The sequence below is a fragment of the Macaca fascicularis genome, chromosome 6 (assembly GCF_037993035.2).
Source record: "Macaca fascicularis isolate 582-1 chromosome 6, T2T-MFA8v1.1".
Taxonomy (NCBI): Eukaryota; Metazoa; Chordata; class Mammalia; order Primates; family Cercopithecidae; genus Macaca; species Macaca fascicularis.
Genome location: NC_088380.1, coordinates 183,873,289 through 183,887,708, shown reverse-complemented (window position 1 = coordinate 183,887,708; position 14,420 = coordinate 183,873,289). Strand labels below are relative to the sequence as shown.

The 14,420-nt window shown below is 40.6% G+C and overlaps 1 protein-coding gene across 50 annotated transcripts in view; it reads left to right on the top strand.

Annotated features, from left to right (window-relative positions):
* The window catches only part of UIMC1 (ubiquitin interaction motif containing 1), a 117,279-nt gene that overhangs the window by 41,748 nt on the left and 61,111 nt on the right, over window positions 1-14,420 (top strand). For 12 of the 50 annotated variants that reach the window (XR_012414410.1, XR_012414408.1, XR_012414412.1 and 9 more), the window contains 4 exons: window positions 4,270-4,354; window positions 10,059-10,183; window positions 11,201-11,300; window positions 11,611-12,350. Coding sequence is in view for 45 of the 50 variants with exons in the window: in XM_065547089.1 (XP_065403161.1) it covers window positions 4,270-4,354; window positions 10,059-10,183; window positions 11,201-11,300; window positions 11,611-12,350 (1,050 nt within the window). In the remaining 5 variants the exon portion in view is untranslated. Of the gene's footprint in view, window positions 1-4,269; window positions 4,355-4,769; window positions 5,373-10,058; window positions 10,184-11,200; window positions 11,307-11,610; window positions 12,351-14,420 lie in introns of all 50 variants that reach the window. The other 38 variants (XM_073994801.1, XM_073994800.1, XM_073994796.1 and 35 more) reach the window with 8 other exon arrangements.

Genomic DNA, 14,420 nt, shown 5'->3' with positions numbered 1-14,420 from the left:
TCATATGTCATATATGTTATACATACAGAAATGTGCATAAAATATAAATGCATAGTTTTAAAAATTAATGTGAACACTTGTAGTTACCACCTGAGAATCCCTCTTCTCTTAGTGTGTCCCTCCCCAAATACATTGTTTTCCAACTTACTTTTGTTTTTTTTTTTGAGATGGAGTCCTGCTCTGTCGCCCAGGCTGGAGTGTAGTGGCGCGATCTCAGCTCACTGCAACCTCCGCCTCCCAGGCTCAAGCAATTCTCCTGCCTCAGCCTCCTGAGTAGCTGGGATTACAGGCATGCGCCACCACGCCTCACTAATTTTTGTATTTTTAGTAGAGATGAGGTTTCACCATGTTGGCCAGGCTGGTCTCGAACTCCTGACCTCAGGTGATCCGTCCGCCTTGGCCTCCCGAAGTAGTGGGATTACAGGCGTGAGCCACCTCACCCAGCTCTTTTTTACCTTTCTGAAGGTAACCACTGTTTGTTTTATCTTCCCATATTTCTCCTTACAGTTTTACCACATTTGCATGTATCCCTAAACAGCATACATATATTTTGAAAAACTAAGTACTGGTGATTAGACATGTCTACCAGTATTTTCCAGTAATCTCTCAATTCCCCAGATATTTGAAATTTTCCCTTTATCATAAACTAAAATCTTGTTTATAAATGGGTGTGTCTCTGGATTTTTTTCTTCCATTAATCTGTCACATATTTTTATAATTGTTCAGTTGATTGTCTTGGGTATTTTAGATAGGCATTTATCTCTGCTGATAACGACCATTTTTTTCTCTTTCTTTCTAGCACTTATACCTTTTTCTGTTTTGTTTTCATTGCTTTAGCTGTGGCTTCCAGAATAATGTTGATTGATACTAGCAATAGAGCACATCTTTTATTTCTGATGTTTTGCTATTTGTTTCATATTTCTGTTTTTATGTTAAGGAACTATCCTTTAATTGCTTATTTACTAGTAGTAGTTTTAGGAATTATGTTTAATCAAATACCCTTTATTTAGCAAGATGATGGAGTAGTTTTTCTCCTTTAATCAACTAATATTATATATTGGATTAGTATTTTCTAATGTTGGAACATCTTTGCATTTCTGGAATAAATCATGCTTGGTCATGATGTGTTATGTTAATATAATATTGATTTTTTTTCTCAATATATTATTTAGAAGTTTTTCATCTGTACTCCTAGTGCCATTGGCTTTATAAAGTTTTTGGGAGGGGCTATGGCCTTCATCAGATGTTAATATTAGGGTTATGGTATAAAAGAGAAGGAAAGCTTATTATTTTTTTCTATGTCCTACCACAATTTAAATAGTATAGGAATTATTTGTTTTACAGGGTTTCCTAAAAATCTCCCATAAAACTGGGCTACCAACTGATTTTTTTTTTTGAGATGGAGTCTCGCTCTGTCGCCCAGGCTGGAGTGCAGTGGCGTGATCTCTGCTCATTGCAAACTCCACCTCCTGGGTTCACGCCGTTCTCCTGCCTCAGCCTCCTGAGTAGCTGGGACTACCGGCGCCCATTACCACGCCCGGCTAATTTTTTTTTTTATTTTTAGTAAAGATGGGGTTTCACCATGTTAGCCAGGATGGTCTCGATCTCCTGACCTTGTGACCCGCCTGCCTCAGCCTCCCAAAGTGCTGGGATTACAGGCATGAGCCACCGCGCCCGGCCTACTAACTGATTTTTAATATGTATTTCATATTCTTGTAGTGTCTTGGTATTGTTGTATATGGAAAAAAGTCTTTTTTTCTGCTTTAGAATAGAAAACAGTTGGAATCATCTTAGGAACACATTTGTTTGTTTTTTGTTTTGTTATTTATTTTTATTTTTTTAATATGTATTTTTTTGAGATGGAGTCTTGCTTTGTTGCCCAAGCTGGAGTGCAATGGCATGATAGCGGCTCACTGCAACCTCCGCCTCCTGGTTCAAGTGATTCTGCCTGCCTCAGCCTGCGGAGTAACTGGGATTAAAGGTGCCTGCCACCACAACTGTGTAATTTTTGTATTTTTAGTAGAGGGGGGGTTTTACCATGTTGGCCAGGCTGGTCTCGAACTCCTGACCTCAGATGATCTGCCCACCTTGGCCTTCTAAAGTGTTGGGATTACAGGCGTGAGCCACTGCACCTGGCCTTTGTTTTTGTTTGTTTTTTTTGTTTGTTTTTTTTTTGAGACAGAGTCTTGCTTTGTCATCCAGGCTGGAGTGCAGTGGCACAGTGATGTGATCTTGGCTCACTGCAGTCTCCATTAATAGTATGTACTTTATATGATTTTCATCATTTTTAAACTTAGTCAAACTTGTTTTATGGCCCAGAATATTCTGTGTGTACTACAGAAGAATGCACATTTTGGATAGTGATTTCTGTAAATGTAAATCTGATAAAGTTTGATGATAGTGTTGTTCAAATCTACTTTATATTTATTGGTTTTCTGTCTGTTCTACAAATATTTTGAGGCTATTGAAGTCTTTGACCATAATTGTGAATTTGTCTTACTTCTCTTTTTTTTTTTTTTTTTTTTTTGAGACAGTCTTACTCTGTTGCCTTAGGCTGTAGTGCAGTGGTGCGATCTTGGCTCACTGCAACCTCTGCCTCCTGGGTTCAATTGATTCTCATGCCTCAGCCTCCTGAGTAGCTGGGATTACAGGCATATGCCACCATGCCTGGCTAATTTTTGTATTTTTAGTAGAGATTGGGTTTCACCATGTTAGCCAGGCTGGTCTCGAACTTCTGACCTCAGGTGGTCCGCCCACCTGGGCCTCCCAAAGTGCTGGGATTACAGGTGTGAGCCACTGCACCTGGCCCACAGTTAATTTTAGAACATTTTCCACCCTCCATGGCCACTGCCCTCGCCAGCCTCACACCACACTATACTCTGCCAGTCTGCATGGTCCAGTAGCAGCGGCCTAGAACATTTTCATTACCCCCCAGAAAAAAACCCATTTTCATTAGCAGTTACTCTCCATTTTCCCCTAAACCCCTAGCCCTTGACAACCGCTAATCTACTTTCTATATGGATTTGCCCATTCTGGGCATGTCTTATAAATGGAATTATATGATATATGTGTGGCCTTTTGTCTGGCTGCTTTCAATTATGTATTTTCAAGGTGCATTCATTTTGTAGTGTGTATCAGCACCTAATTTCTTTTTTGTCCACAGTGGTGGCACTATTTTATATTCTCACCAACAGTGTACTAGGGTTCCAGTTTTTCTAATCCTTGCCAATGCTTATTTTCTGATTTGAAACAAATTATTTTAATTATCCTAGTGGGTGTGAAGTGATACCTTATTGTGATTTTGATTTGTATTTCCCTGATGACTAATGATGTTGGGCATCTTTTCATGTACTTCTTGGACATTTCTATATCTTCATTTTCAGAGAAATTCTGTTCAAACGCTTTGCCCAGTTTTATTTTTATTTATTTATTTTTAGAGATGGGATGTTGCTTTGTCTCCCAGGCTGGAATACAGTGGTGCGATCTTAGCTTGCTGCAGCCTGGAAGTCCTGGGTTCAAGTGATCCATCTGCTCCAGCCTCCTGAATAGCTAGGATCATGCCTGGCTAATTAAAGAAAAAATAAATTTTTTTTTTTAATTTAAAAAGAATTTTTTTTGGGAGGGGGTAAGGACAGGATCTCTCTACATTCCCCAGGATGGTTTTGAACTGGCCTCAAGCTATTCTCCCACTTCAAAGTGTTGGGATTACAGGCATGAGCCACTGTGCCTGGCCTTTTATTTCTTTCTCTTTTATTTTTTGTTTTCTTGATTATTTTGTTTGTGTTTCTTATTAAATTTTAGGGTGGGATGTAGGGTTGGTGTATTTGGTTCACTTTTGCTTCTATAGGGTTTTTCATTTACCCTCTTTTTCCTTTCCTTTACTATCCAGTGTCGAAAGAGTGATTTAAAATAAATGAATAAACACTGAGTTTAAACATTATTATTGTTTTTTTAAATCTTCAATCAAGCTACTCTGATCTCAGGTGATGCTTACTGGTATTTTAGAGATAGACTAGTTTTTGTGTGACTGTTTATATGACAGATAATAATGCCAATATATCACACGTTTTTGTTTTTAATGGTTTTTATTGGTTCTAGATCTTATGTTTTCCTTTTTGTACTGAAAAGGATCTTCTGATGTTTTATGTGCATATTTATAACAATCATCAATTCCTCAGAGGCCTCTCTTAGCCATAGAGGAGGTAGAAGAGAGAGAAATTACTACTTTTAGTGGCAGCCACACTGGTCATATTTCTTGTTTTGCAACAGGAACCAAAGGAGGAAAATGGATTGCAGAAAATGAAGACAAAACCGTCGAATAGAGCAAAGTGTTTGGCCAAAAGAAAAATTGCACGTATGTTTTCATTTTTGTTGAGAATGGTTTGGGAATTGTAATAGTCATAGAACTGATACATTTTGGGCTAGTTGATTATCTTGCATTCTTAGCTCTCTGATAGATTCAAGAAAAGTTGTGAATTTATCAGTTTTTGTTGCTATTGTCGTAAGGATTGGAAGAATAACTTTTTTCAGTTTCCTGTATCTTAAGTGGAATCCAGAAGTGGTCATTCTGAATCTTAAAAAAATTTTTTTTTAATTTATTATTTTTTTAGAGACAGAATCTCACTGTCACCCAGGCTTAAGTGTAGGGGTATGGTATGATCATAGTTCACTGCAGCCTTGAACTCATTGGCTCAAGTGATTCTCCTGTCTCAGCTTCCCAAGTATGCCCCACAACGCCTGGCTAATTTTAATTTTTTTTTTTTACACAGGGTCCTGCTGTGTTGTCCAGGCTCATCTCAAACTCCTGGCCTCAAGCAGTCCTCCAGTTTGGGCCTCCCAGTGTTGGGATTACAGGCGCCAGCCACCAGTTAGCCCCCCATTCTGAATCTTACTGAGCAGCAAAATCTGTTTTTATGATTTCTTTTTTTTTTTTGAGATTGAGTCGTGCTCTGTCGCCCAGGCTGAGTGCACTGGTGTGATCTTGGCTCACTGCAAGCTCTGCCTCCCGGGTTCATACGATTCTTCCACCTCAGCCTCCTGAGTAGCTAGACCTATAGGCACACGTCACTACACCCTGCTAATGTTTGCCAGGCTAATCTCTAGCTCCTGACCTCAAGCGATCCACCCGCCTCAGCCTCCCAAAGTGCTGGGATTATAGGCATGAGCCACCACGCCTGGCCAGAACAGAAGTTTTAAACTTTGATGTGGTCCATTTTTTTCTCTTTTATGGTTTTTTTCTTTCTGTGTCCTAAGAAATCTTTGACTACACTAAGGTTATGAAGATTTCCACCTATTTTCTTTTGGAAATTTTGTAGTTTTAGCTTTAGCATTTAGATTTCTAATCCATTTTGAGTTTTTGTATATGGTGCAAGGTAAGAGTTAAGGTTCATTTTTTTTTCCATATGGGTATCCAATCATTCTTGTACCATTTGTTGAAAAGACTGTCCTTTCCTTGTGTTGAAAATCAATGCATGGGTCTATTTCTGAATTTTCTGTTCTTTTCCATTTATTTATGTTTGTCATTATGCCATACCACACTGTCTTGATTACTGTAGCTTTATAATATCTTAAAATCAGGTAGTATAATTCTTCCAACTTTATTTTAAAAATTGTTTTAATCTGGGTCCTTTGCATTCCTGTATAAATTTAATTTTATTATTTATTTATTATTATTATTTTTTGAGACAGGGTCCCACTCTGCCACCCAGGCTGGAATATAGTGGTGTGGGTGCAGCACACTGTAGTCTCAACCTCCTAGGCTCAAGTGGTCCTCCAGCCTTAGCCTCCTGAGTAGCTGGGACTAACAGGCATACATCACCATACCCAGCTAACTTTTTTTTTTTCTTTCTTTTTGAGACAGGGTCTCCCTCTGTTGCCCAGGTTGGAATGCAGTAGCTCACTATAACCTCTGCCTCCTGGGCACAAGCGATCCTCCCACCTCAGCCTCCCAAGTAGCTAGGACCACAGGTGTATACCACCACACCCAGCTAGTTTTTTATTATTTGTCCAGACAAGATCTCACTATGTTGCCCAGGCTGGTCTTGAACTGCTGGGCTCAAGTGATTCTCCCACCTCTGCCTCCTGAGTAGCTGGGACTATAGGTGTGCATCACCACACCCAACTATTTTTAAAAATTTGTTTTCTTCTTTTCTTTCTTTCTTTCTTTCTTTTTTTTTTTTTTTGAGTCAGGGTCTCGCTTTGTCACCTATGCTGGAATGCATTGGTGTGATCTTGGCTCACTGCAGCCTCGACCACCTGGACTTGAGCAATTATAGGCATGAGCCACTGCACTGGCCCTATTTTTCATTGTTATTCTCCTGAGGTGCCTTTTTAGACTATTTTTCCCTCTAACCATTGCCATCCCCATGATATTTTAATACCACAGATATGCTATGTGTTCTGTTTATGTACTGATTGTATGTCTGTATTTTATACATAAGATTTTTTTTTTTGACCTCCAAGAACCAATTTTTGTCCACTTGGGAATGGTACCACTCTTGTTGAGAATGCGTGATAGAAGTTGCCAGACTTGGCCTTGCACAGTGGCTCATGCCTGTGATCCCAGCACTTTGGGAGGCCGAGACGGGCGGATCACCTGAGGTCAGGAGTTTGAGACTAGGCTGGCCAACATGGTGAAACCTCATCTCTACTAAAAATACAAAAATTAGCCAGGCCTGGTGGCGGGCACCCATAATCCCAGCTACTCAGGAGGCTGAGGCAGGAGAATCACTTGTACCTGGGAGGCAGAGGTTGCAGTGAGCCGAGATCACGCCACTGCACTCCAGCCTGGGCGACAGAGAGAGACGCCCTGGCTGATTTTTTTGTATTTTTTTAGTTGAGATGAGGTTTCACTGTGTTAGCCAGGATGGTCTCAATCTCCTGACCTTGTGATCCGCCCGCCTTGGCCTCCCAAAGTGCTGGCATGAGCCACTGCGCCCGGCCAGAATTAATTTTTTGTTTAATTTTTTCTGTGTTGTATGCCCATCTTTCATTTTATTGATTTCTTTCTGTTCTTTATGTTTTTTTTTCTTTCTCCTTACTTGGGTTAATTTTACTCTTTATATTCTAGCATTTTAAGGTGGGAAACTCGGATTACTGATTTTAAAATTTTGCCTTATATGAGCATGGAAAACTATAAATTTCACTATAAATGCGGCTTTTGTTGCATTCTACAGATTCTGATATGTTTTCATTTTCATTAAGGTCATTTCAAATTCAGTTGGGTGCATTTTTTATGTTTGGATTCAATTTTAGTGATCCCCTGTACTTGTTGATTTCGTATTACTAAAACATGTTTAAGATTTGTGTGATTCCATATGTCAAAGTTATACAAAAAAATATAGTCAAAGAAGTGTCATTTCCTCTCTTGTGCCCTTCACTCTGTTCTCAACCACTGATAGGTAATCGTTTGCATTAGTTTCTGGTTTATCTATCTTTCTTTCTTTCTTTTTCTTCTTTTTGTTTTTTTTTTGTGAGACCAGAGAGTCTCTGTGTCACTCAGGCTAGAGTGCAGTAGTGTGATCTTGGCTTGCCTCCTGAGTTCAAGGGATTCTCCTGTCTCAGTCTCCAGAGTAGCTGGGACTATAAGCGCATGCCACCATGCCCGGCTAATTTTTGTGTTTTTGGTAGAGACAGGCTTTCGCCATGTTGTCCAGGCTGGTGTCGAACTCCTGACCTCTGGTGACCTGCGTGCTGCAATCTCCCAAAGTGCTGGGATTACAGGCGTGAGCCACCATGCGCAGCCTATTTCTGGTTTATCTTTCTTTTGTGACACTGTACAAATAAATAGGTTTGTGTGCATTTTCTTATTTCTCCTTCCTTATGTGAAAGGTAGCATATTATCCATAAATTCTTTTGTACTTTATTTTTTACTTAATAACATATCCTTGAAATCACTTTATTCCCAGTCCATAGATATATTCCTTGTTCTTTTTTATAACTGTATGTATGTGTACTACAGTTTATGGTTATTAAATAGATTCTAGTGTTTGGCAAATTTGAACATTGCTGCAATGATATACTCCTTTTAATTAGAAGTGTATCTTTAGGGTAAGTTGCTAGAAGTGAGATTGCTAGGTCAAAGGGTAACTTTATGTAGGTTGTTAGACATTACCAAATCCCCCCCATAAACAACATCCAAAATGGTGATATTCTAATTCTCTCATTTCTTTTACGTTTTTTTAACTGTAATAATTCTATAAAGAGGAGCTTTTAATCTGCTTGGTTACCCAGTAGTATAGCTTGTGTAGACAAAGTAGGGTAAAAACAATTCTATTATTTTATTTATCAGTTTTCATTTTTTTTTTTTTTGAGACAGAGTCTCGCTTTATCACGCAGGCTGGAGTGCAGGGACATGATCTCGGCTCACTGCACGCTCCGCCTCCTGGGTTCAAGCCATTCTCCTCCCTCAGCCTCCCGAGTAGCTGGGACTACAGGTGCCTGCCACCACGCCCGGCTAATTTTTTGTGTTTTTAGTAGAGACGGGGTTTCACTGTGTTAGCCAGGATGGTCTCAGTCTCATGACCTCATGATCCACCCACCTCGGCCTCCCAAAGTGCTGGGATTACAGGCATGAGCCACCACGCCTTATCAGTTTTCATATAGTTAATTCACTAACATTCTTCAACAGTGACTGGTTAGTCAATGTCTTTTAAAAAAAATATTAGTATGAACTTACAGGGTTTTTTTTGTTTTGTTTTGTTTTGTTTTTGAGATGGAGTCTTGCTTTTGTCACCTAGGGTGGAGTGCACGATTTTGGCTCACTGCAACCTCCGCCTCCCGGGTTCAAGTGATTCGCCTTCCTCAGCCTCCCAAGTAGCTGGGACTACAGGCACCCACCACCACGCCTGGCTAATTTTTGTATTTTTAGTAGAGATGGGGTTTCACCGTGTTGTCCATGATGATCTCGAACTCGCGACCTCACATGATCCTCCCACCTTGGCCTCCCACCGTCCTGGGATTACAGGCATGAGCCACCACACCTGGCCTGAACTTACAGATGTAATATAGATGTAACTACACATGTAAATATATTTGATGTAGTTTAATGCATTGCATTCATTATCTTTTTTTTTTTTTTTTTGAGACGGAGTCTCCCTCTGTCGCCCAGGCTAGAGTGCAGTGGCCGGATCTCAGCTCACTGCAAGCTCCGCCTCCCGGGTTTACGCCATTCTCCTGCCTCAGCCTCCCGAGTAGCTGGGACTACAGGCGCCCACCACCTCGCCCAGCTAGTTTTTTGTATTTTTTTTAGTAGAGACGGGGTTTCACTGTGTTAGCCAGGATAGTCTCGATCTCCTGACCTCGTGATCCGCCCGTCTCGGCCTCCCAAAGTGCTGGGATTACAGGCTTGAGCCACCGCGCCCGGCCCGCATTCGTTATCTTTAGTTGATGCTCCAGTTTCATTTTTGGCCAGTGAGGAGTCTGTTTAATTGGCTCCTAAGTTCTTTCGATATGACTCTAGTAGTGTCTAATAGATTCCTTGCTTACATCTGTGACAAATATTCTAGCTCATCTTGTTCATTTCATGCTTTGGACTTGAGGCCACCCATTTCTTCAGTGTACCCCAGTTCCTTTTAAATGGAAAATGGTGTCTGGAGACCACATTCTTATCACTAGGGATGATCTTTTCTACTGGGTAAATCAGAGGATTCTGAGTACTAAAATTATTCTGGCTAAATGTTGAGCATAAAGCATTGTGGATTTAGTAAAAAGCTCTAGAGTGGGCATTAATTCCTCTATTTATTCATTGAGCAAATATTTATTACGTACCCTATGCCCAGCACTTTTTTATGTGCTGGAGGTATAACAGTGAACAGTGTAGGTGAAAACTCAGCCTTCATGGGAGCTTACAGCCTAGTTAACCCAGGATTCTTGTTGTAACTGCTGCTAATTATCTTGACCAACACCTTACCTTTTGGGGTTTTCCTTCTTTACAAGATTATAAAATTGTACGGTCTTGTAATGTCTTCAGTTGAAAAGTTTAATAATTCTCTTTCTTGCCTCCATGCTTATTCAGTGTTTGTGGTGTCCCTCCCTCTCTTTTCCCTACCCTCTTATAGAGATGACAGAAGAAGAACAGTTTGCTCTGGCTCTCAAAATGAGTGAGCAGGAAGCTAGGGAAGTGAACAGCCAGGAGGAGGAAGAAGAGGAGCTCTTGAGGAAAGCCATTGCTGAAAGCCTGAATGTAAATATGCCATGTTGCAAAAGTTTGTGGAGATTGATCAGCAGTATTTTAGACTTCTGTGGTGTCGTAGTTACATTAGGAACTAGCTGTAGTCATTTATAGGGTTTTCACCTAATAGAAATTCCCATAGTAATTTTTTAAAGTCTGTGTTGAATTGTTGGTTAACCCAATTTGAAGTGTTTTGTTAATTCGATATGAAAGAGTTTTCTTCCACCCATGGATTTTTTAGTTCATGGTTGAAAAGAATTATCATAAGTTAACAGCTTCTGAAAAGACTTACTGAATACCAAGAACCCAAAAGGCAGCAAGATAAGATGCTAACTTCTCCTGTTTTGTGGGAGAGCAAAGGGGATGAGAACCAGAGGTGGGTTATGGGAAGAAAGAATGGGCAGTTTTAAAAAAAATAATCAAATAAAGTTAAATTGTCATTTGAATATGCACAACTGAATTTTTTTTTTTTGAGATGGAGTCTCACTCTGTTGCCCAGGCTGGAGTGCAGTCTCAGCTCACTGCAACCTCCGCCTCCTGGGTTCAAGCAATTCTCCTGCCTCAGCCTCCCAAGTAGCTGGGATTATAGGCGACCACCACCACACCCAGCTAATTTTTTGTATTCTCAATAGAGACGGGGTTTCACCATGTTGGCAAGGCTGGTCTGGAACTCCCGACCTCAGGTGATCCACCTGCCTCGGCCTCCCAAAGTGCTAGGATTACAAGCATTAGCCACCTCGCCCAGCCTGAAATGATTTTAAATGTGAAGGATACTTGCCAGTGGTAGGTCCTGAACCATCTTTTATGCTATTTGCCTCCCTATTTTAAAAAAGGGTTTAGTATAGCAATCTAGTACAACACTTTGCACATAGACATTCAGTATATGTTGTGAAATTAAATTGAGCCATCTACATTTTGGAGAAGAGAAATTCTTATGAACAGTGGCCTCCCATTTTGTCCTTCCTGTGACCCTTCATATATAGTTATTTTAATAATAAACCTGGTCTGGTATGGGATCACTTGTTTCAGAGTTGCCGGCCTTCTGATGCTTCTGCTACCAGATCTCGACCTCTGGCCACTGGACCATCTTCCCAGTCCCACCAAGAGAAAACCACAGACTCTGGGATCACTGAAGGCATGTCTCCCTGTTCTGACTCCTTCCATTCATCAAGTATAACTGTACCACAGGGATCTCATGCTGAGAGTAAATATACGGAAGTACCCCAGGTCCTTTTGGTGATAATAAATAAGTTAAATCAGGAAGTAGTTAAGATCATAAGAATATCCAGCATACTTTTATTTCCAAGGAAAAAACCAACATTTGGTTAAACCCAAAGAAGAGCCTTTCTTACCCATATTATGTAATTCTTGGTAAGTGATAGCTTACCAAGCCCTCTTAATAAAAAAGTTTGTCCTTAGCCCTACTTTTTCTCAAATACCTACAGGCATATGGCAGCTGGTACCTCCATCACTGTTTAAAGGCTCACATATCAGTCAGGGAAACGAGGCTGAGGAAAGAGAGGAGCCTTGGGACCACACTGAAAAAACTGAAGAGGAGCCGGTCTCTGGCAGCTCAGGAAGCTGGGACCAGTCGAGCCAGCCAGTGTTTGAGAATGTGAACGTTAAATCTTTTGACAGATGTACTGGCCACTTGGCTGAGCACACACAGTGTGGGAAGCCACAGGAAAGTACTGGGAGGGGTTCTTTTCTCAGAGCTGCCCAGGGTAGCGGGGACACATCTAGGCACTGTCTGCCTACCCTAGCAGATGCCAAAGGTCTCCAGGACATTGGGGGCACTGTGAACTACTTCTGGGGTATTCCATTCTGCCCTGATGGAGTAGACCCTAACCAGTATACCAAGGTCATTCTCTGCCAGTTGGAGGTTTATCAAAAGAGCCTGAAAATGGCTCAGAGGCAGCTCTTAAAAAAAAAAGATTTTGGGGAACCAGTGTTACCTAGACCTCCTTCTCTGATCCAGAATGAATGTGGCCAAGGAGAGCAGGCTAGTGAAAAAAATGAATGCATCTCAGAAGATATGGGAGATGAAGACAAAGAGGAGAGGCAGGAGTCTAGGGCATCTGACTGGCACTCAAAAACCAAGGATTTCCAGGAAAGCTCAATTAAAAGCTTGAAAGAGAAACTTTTGTTGGAGGAAGAACCAACAACCAGTCATGGTCAGGTAAGGGTCAGTGATGCTGTAATTAAGGATGATTTATTCACAGATTAAAACAAGGATTATTTTAGCTATCTGTTATTTTTGTGGTCTTCCCCTCCTTGATTATTAAAGTAATACATGTTCACTGTAGAAAATTAGGAAAGTACAGGAGAATATAAAGAAGAAAAAAACTACCATTTCTTTTTTTTTTGAGTTGGAGTCTTGCCCTGTCGCCTAGGCGCGATCTTCGGCTCACTGCAACCTCCACCTCCCAGGTTCAAGCAATTGTCCTGCCTCAGCCTCCTGAGTAGCTGCGATTACAGGCACCTGCCATTATGCCGGCTCATTTTTGTATTTTTAGTAGAGATGGAGTTTTACCATGTTGGCTAGGCTGGTCTTGAACTCCTGACCTTGTGATCTGCACGCTTCAGCCTCCCAAAATGTTGGGATTACAGGCATGAGCCGCCACACCTGACCAGTCATCATTATTTCTATGCATACAAAAATACGTTAACAATTTTTTTGAACAAAATGAAGACTCTTCTGTATAAGTTTTGTTCCTCCCCCTACTTTATAGTTTATCTTAGATCAGTTCTTAATATATGACATATTCTACCATAGATACACCATAATTTATTTTTTGTTTAAATTTTTTCTTTTGAAGACAAGGTCTCGCTCTGTCACCCAGGCTAGAGTGCACCAGTGCCATCTTGGGTCCTTGCAGCCTCCACCTCTGGGCTCAAGCGATCCCCCAACCTCAGCCCCTTGCAGTAGCTGGGACCACAGGTGCACGCTGCCAGGCTGAGCTAATTTTTATATTTTTTGTAGAGATGGGGTTTCACCTTGTTGCCCAGGCTGTTCTCGAACTCCTGTACTCAAGTCATCCACCCACCTTGGTCTCCTAAAGTGCTGGCAATATAGGCATGAGCCAACACGCCTGGTGTAAAAAAAATTTTTTTTTTTTTGAGATGGATGCATTTTATTGACCTTTTCGTAGAATTGTTGGTTTTTTTTTTTTTTTTTTGAGATGGAGTCTCGCTCTGTTGCCCAGGCTGGAGTGCAGTGGCACGATCTCTGCTCACTGTAAGCTCCGCCTCCCAGATTCACGCCATTCTCCTGCCTCAGCCTGCCGAGTAGCTGGGACTACAGGCGCCCGCCACCACGCCCGGCTAATTTTTTGTAGTTTTAGTAGAGATGGGGTTTCACCGTGTTAGCCAGGATGGTCTTGATCTCCTGACCTCGTGATCTGCCCGCCTTGGCCTCCCAAAGTGTTGGGATTACAGGCGTGAGTCACCGCGCCCAGCGTAAAAATTTTTATTATTTCTAAAAAGTTAAATTTTTGAATAGGTAACAATATTCACATGGCTCAAAATTCAAAAATACGTAAGTAAAAAGTCTTAACTTTTCTCACTATCACCCAGCCAGCCAGTTCCCCTCTCTGGACTCAATTTGTGTCACTAGTTCTAGCATATCCTTCCAAGATACTTTATCTGGTACAAGCAGAACACATATTCTTTTCCCTACCTTCTTTTACACAAATGATTTACACATTATTTTCTACTTTTTTCATTTAATATCCTACTGAGATCATTACATAACAGTATATAAAGAATTTCTTCATCTTTTTTTTTTGGATGTGAAAAATACCATATATGGATTTGTCAGAGTTTACTATTACAAATAGTAAAATGTCCAGAAGACATTTCATCCACAAGGAAGATATTTGTATTATATGATAATTTTCTGTAACTCTAATTGGTGGACCAAAAAATGTATTTGTAATTTCATTAGCTGTTGCCAAATTGCCCTCCATAGAGATCATGTACATTTACCTTCCCACTGGCAGTGTATGAATACTAGTTTGTGCATACCCACAGTAATGCAGTATTGTCAGACTTCGTGATCTTTGCCAGTCTTGAGAGATGAAAAATGGCGTCTCAGTATAGTCTTAATTTGCATATCTCTTACTATTTGTGAGCCTGAACTTTTTTCTCACATGTCTAAGACCCATTTGTATTTACTTTTTTGTCTGTTAGATCTTAATGATCATTTTTCTTTTTTGATAATCTGTTGATTTGTGGATACTTTTTATAT